Raw genomic sequence first — 5,822 nt, 5'->3', positions numbered from 1 at the left:
CTACAGTGCACACAAATTAGAAAGTACTCTTCAAGTTTCTAGCTTTGTTTCATAATACATCAGTTTATTCTTAGCCTTAACTGATTTTTTTAAGTACAAAAAAATTCATAGCATGGGGCCTTAAGCAGTAGTGATCATATTATTAATGAATAGTGATTCAAGAAAAAGTCCTGCAGACCACTTACATTTCACTCACTCTTAGTAAAACACTTTGCTCTGATGAGAAGAAGTTAGCATCAACTGGCAGACATCTGGCCTTCCAGGTAATTTTGGATCCATTTGACCACTGTTTCTCTGAGAAAGCTTTGTGCCTCATATTCCTAGAGCTGAACTACTCCCCTTGTGTATATCAAGCAAAATACCATCAAAATGGGAGACTTTCATACAGAAATGGTATAAAGAGAGGTAGAAACAGACTTAGTCTAGCAGTACAGTGCAATGGATTTACATTTGTGTTTCCTCTCACCTGTCATACATGGCAGCTAGCAGGCTCAACGTGAGTTCAGCAGCTCTTGGATCTACCTGGCCTGTTTTTTCTAATCTCACCCTTTGGAACAGTTTTGTCAGCATTCCAGAGATCTGCTGCACTTTCAGAGAAATCTGCTTTTCCCTCTGCCTCTGTTCACTTGATAGGATGTGCTGAATCAGAGAAACATCAATCAAATCCACTGTTGGAAAATTAAGGGAGAAATGAATGAGGATCCCTGCCTTTTCATGAATGGAAGCTCGACAATTTTTTATTAGAAGTGCTTAGCTAAGACAAGTCTGTAAAATGAAGTCTAAAACAGTATGTAACATGAAAAGGAAATAATCTGGGAAAGGTCTTGCTAGGCTTATGGATGTAGCAAAACTTGTGAGGTTACAAAGATAGAACAGCTCAACTAAAATTCCCTGGATGTGATTTTGGGATAGATAGGAAGGGAAGAAAATAGCATAATTAACTGCATCCATATTGTAGATCTAACTTTCATTCTACATATAGATAGCATAAAACTATGTACCATTCAGTACTTCAGAAAAAAGTTCACCTGGGATCGCAAAAACAATTTGTGCTTTGATGTCAGCTTTCTCTTCATGCACAAATACAAAGGGGAAGGAGTCGCTATGGCCAAGAAAGGGGCAAACAAGCTGTGTTATAAATGTTCCATGGAATAACTAATATCTAGTGGGAAGAGACAGCTATGGCTTCTAAAAGGTCACATTCAGTACTCTGGAGGCATGATCAATTAGAATTAACATCAGAAGAGAAAGATTGTAGTAGATTGAAAGTTTGCAGATTGTTGAAGAAACAGAGAACCTAGAATATGTCACCTATGGCCTTTCTAGCACAAATGGGAAAATATCAGTGTGAGTCACTGGTGAATCTCAATCTGGAGACCCATGTGCAGTTCTGGTCACCAGTGTTCAAGGAGGAGTACAGTAACTGGGATAGGTGCTATGAGTGCCTAGAGGAGACATGGAGGGCTAGGCAACAGAGCTAATGAAAAACAGTACCCATGTGAATTGGTACTTCTGTGCTGTGGCACAGCAGGGCTGAGATCAGATTAAATACATTCATAGAAGAGCATGCCAAAATTAAAAAATATGGCCAAGGCCAATAAGCTAGCCATCTGTTCTGTGCTACCCTGAAGATCTTACTTGCAATGTTGTGTATTTTCAGCAACAGGCTGTTTCAGGTGGAAAATTCAAGATTTCCATGCATTTTAGCTCAATATAGAATTTACATGCAGTAATTTCAAAGCAAGCTAGATGGCCAGGGCTTTGTTCCATAATTCTTTGCTTGCACAGAACTCTCACTCACTTCAAAGACAAGGAGAATGAGTGCTAGCCACAGGTTTTCTGGTCTATCATATTCTATTTTATTCTCATTAATACTTATAGTATTAATAATAATGCCTGTCAATGCATTTTCAATGATCTATGATTATTTCCACTAAATCAACTCCTAAGAAACACATGAGAATTTGACATTTAACAAGAATATGCAGATAAAGATTCATAATTGCCAGTGATGTCTACGTAGCAGTGTTGCAGATTGTAATAATAATTTGATTCTCCCATGCCTTTAGAATTTTACTGATGTATTTCCACTGACATTCAAAATTGGAAAAAATCAATTTGTATATGAAGTACTATCTAGCTCTTAAGTGTTCGTAATGCATTCTGAGATTCTCAGCTGGAAAATGAGAGAGCAAAGTAGCATAATAACTCATGGTGACAGCAACACAAATATTTTACAGATTCTTCTCCCTGTCAAAGCACAGGATTCTCTTCAGCTACTAACACTGGCACAGACTTTGTACTGAGCGTAGTTTTAGGGCTGTTCTGTAGACGGAGCTCTGAACATCATTAAAAGCCTCTGTGAAAGAAAGCAAACACACATTACAATAGAGTGGTTCGTTTAAAAAAAAAAAAAGAAAAAACCCCAAACTGTTTAACTAAAAGTCAAAATAACCAAATCTGGACTTGATCAAAACCCACAATACTCTGAAGTTGTAAAATTTTGAAAAAATGAAAAAAGTTAAAACATTTTATTGTTTCCAATAGCTTTGTGGGGAAAACGGTCATCTCATGACCAGTGACATGACAAGTCATAAAAAGAGTATTTAACATAGAGACCACACCTGCTTCTTTGGGAATCAATTAATGGACCAGAAAAAAGGATACATACTGTGTATACTTTTAGCCAAGATGATAATGAAATAATATTTCTTCAGACAAAGCAGTTTCTTGATCAGAGATGCTCTTCTACAAGGAACAGTTTGTCACTCTGCACAGCAGGATTATTGTTTTGGATGCATATTGTTTCAAGCATTAAACAAATTTTCTCTCACGATCAACATCTGGGACTCTTGCAGAAGAAGATAAGCTATTTACCAGAGCAACTTGCTTTTGACATCTCTGTTTAGTAATCCCACTCAAGCTGCTTGGCTAAATCTCATACCCTTACATGATTTCAGCTCATTCCTTTCACATTACTAAAGGATGTTTGCCTGAGTGGGAAGTGAGGGCTTCTGAACATGACTTATACCTGGTACTTTATACACACACCTAGAACTTCAAGACAAAAAAAAAAAAAGCTTGTTCACAAAGCTTTATAAACTAGAAAGGGACTTATCAGTTATCCTCCTGTCCACAGAGATTCTTTCTCCCTGTACTTGAGAGAGGAAGTTACTCACAGTTGATTAAGGTCAAAGATAAGCAACAAATATGCATAATTGAGTAGAAATAACTCATGAAACTCTCTATCTGTTTATTCTGGAAATGAGCCAATCTGTGTGCAATGGTTTCCCACAAATGTACCAGATTAAAGTTAATAGTCAGCAAATTACAGGCTCTGTGGGTTCACAGATGCTGCCTAAGATATAGAAATAAGCCAATATCTGCTATACCATCTGTTTTGTCCTGCTCTTGTCATACTATGTTTTGTGATATTATTTGGAGATGTAGTGTAGCATGTCATACAATGTGAAAAATGAGTGTTGACTTCCATGCATCATCAGTTCTCTTTCTTCAGTAAACTGATCCAAAGCTCTTCTGAAAGTAACAGAAAGACTCACACAGTTTTCGGTAGGCTATGGATTAAATTCCACATGTTTCTTTTCAAATACAAATGCTAGAAACATACACATGATCCAAATCAAACACCTTCCATGTACAAGATGACTTTCTAAGTGGAGGGAATCTGTTGTAGTAGCCATCTGCTACTCACTTCAAGTCCATACTTACAGACAAAATGTGGCCTCAAAATAGGGCACTCTGTGTCTGTCAAGCACAGTTCCAGAATTAACTTGTGACAGCACACAAGCAAAACAGCAGACAAAGAAAAAAAAAAAGCACAAATAAAATAAAAAATATTTTTGGATTATTATTTATGAGAGGCTACTTAGGGGCACTAAACTCTTTCATTTCTCATAGGAATGGAGCTTCCCCTTTGGATAGAAAACTACCATGTAATCATTCTGCAGTGGGTCAAATTTCACCTCAAGACTCATAAATGTCCGTTGTTGAGAAGCTGACAAAGGAATTCCTACACACATAGAAAAGAGTGTATTTTTTCCTGGTATCTCCAGTTGGTTACCTGCTAGTTCTGCATTTTGCACTACTTGTATGTAGCAGATGAAGTATCTGCTAAGATTTTGCACTCAAGAAGCGAGTGTATGGCCATCCTTCATGCCTATTTGAGAACATGTGAAAAAAATTACCATATATTATAAATTAGGGAACATGGCCCCTGCGTGCCTTACCATTCCATAAGCCAACATGATAATGGCAAGGAAGGTGCCAGGACAGATCCAAAAATAAAAGTAGGACATCACAATTGTGTAATTTGTCATTTATGTGCTACAGCACAGAGATTCTCAAAGTGGCGTGACTTCAATTAATTTAGTTCTCTTGAGAAAAGTTGGAGAAAAATGAGAAAAATCCTTACCCTGCAAGACTGGATCCATTTGAAATGAACAGATGGCGTTAGGCGTTCTATAACAAAACAAACCAAAGTGTAAAACCACATTTTCTAGACAGAGACATATCGAACCATTCAAATCAAACCTTTTATTCTGAACAATTTACTGGATGCATTTCAGAAATTAAATTAAACAGAATAATATAAAGCAACATAATAGTTTTGGTGCCAAGTGCAGAGAAACTCCAGAAAATTGCATGCTCTCTGCTCAGGATAAAGTAGGAGTAACTCCAGTATTGTATCAGGGCAAAAACAGTCCCCAAAACAGCTTCAAGTACAGGAAATGGGAACTTTCACTATTGAAGAGTCTGGTGTTTACATACTGGATTACTACACAGATCATAGTGTATAATTTCAGGTCAGAGAGGGCATAACTTTGCACCAGACTCTTCCCAAGATTAATTGACTGCAATTGCTTACAAGTCTATTTTCTAAAATTTTCAAACAGAACTGGAGCTCACATTTTTTTGAGCTGAGAAGGAAGGGAAAAAGGAAGCCTAACCATGGATCTACTTCTTTACACAACCCTGAAAGCAAAAGTAATTTATGTCCCTGATAATAATAGAAACAGAATATCTCCCCTCAGGATTTATTTCATTAATGCTCTAAACTCCATTATATTTTTAAATACAAAAATATAAATATGAATTAAGTATAGTAACTACCTTTCAGTTAATATTACAGTTGAAAAACACTAGGTATAATAGATCAGACTAGATGACCTTTAAAGGTTCCTTCTAACCCAAAGATTCTATGATTCTATGATCTAAGTTACTCTAAAGGCCACATATATGGTTTATAGTGAGGAAAAAAGGAAATTTGCTAGAATAAATAAAAATTAAATTGTTAGAAACTATCTAAAACTTAAATAATACATTTGGTATTAAATTTGAACTTACCCAAATGTTCACTTTATTACATTTTCCCAGAATTATTGATCATTTGTCATAAATGTGACAGAACACTGGCCAATTATGAAGCATAAATATTCAGTGATCTATAATTATTGAGTCTACCATAAATATGCTCACCATTTTAATTGGTGAAAGCTGCAACTTTGTGTTTCAGTCTCTAAATAACCTACAAGTACTAAAAATTATGTGATACAGACTTGCTTTAATCACTTCTTCATTAAAGACTACAATGCCACAATTTTTATTAAAGTCCTTCTTTGAAAGAAATATCACTGTTTCTTTTTCATTATTCTTCTATTTTCTTCCTTACTAAGGTTTAGACCTTGGACTCAACCCTGGGTTCTGCAAGACTGCAGGTCTGCCCAACATTTACATAAGCAAAGTTACATGCCTATACAATTACTTTTAAAATAGGTGCAGTAGTATATGCCTCTGCATAGCTC

At 36.1% G+C, this 5,822-nt stretch overlaps 1 protein-coding gene across 1 annotated transcript in view; it reads right to left on the bottom strand.

Annotated features, from left to right (window-relative positions):
- DYTN (dystrotelin) overlaps positions 1-4,451 on the bottom strand; it is a 19,827-nt gene extending 15,376 nt beyond the window's left edge. Inside the window, exons 1-3 of the mRNA XM_010282322.1 lie at positions 4,433-4,451; positions 2,285-2,359; positions 467-668 (exon numbers count right to left, since the gene is read on the bottom strand). Of these exons, the coding sequence (XP_010280624.1) occupies positions 467-668; positions 2,285-2,359; positions 4,433-4,451 (296 nt within the window). The remainder of the gene's footprint in view (positions 1-466; positions 669-2,284; positions 2,360-4,432) is intronic.
- Between the last annotated feature and the right edge of the window lie 1,371 nt (positions 4,452-5,822).

The sequence above is a fragment of the Phaethon lepturus genome, unplaced genomic scaffold (genome assembly GCF_000687285.1).
Source record: "Phaethon lepturus isolate BGI_N335 unplaced genomic scaffold, ASM68728v1 scaffold11322, whole genome shotgun sequence".
NCBI classification, from domain to species: domain Eukaryota; kingdom Metazoa; phylum Chordata; class Aves; order Phaethontiformes; family Phaethontidae; genus Phaethon; species Phaethon lepturus.
Note: the sequence above shows the minus strand (reverse complement) of the source record. Positions and strands in the feature narration are given on the sequence as shown.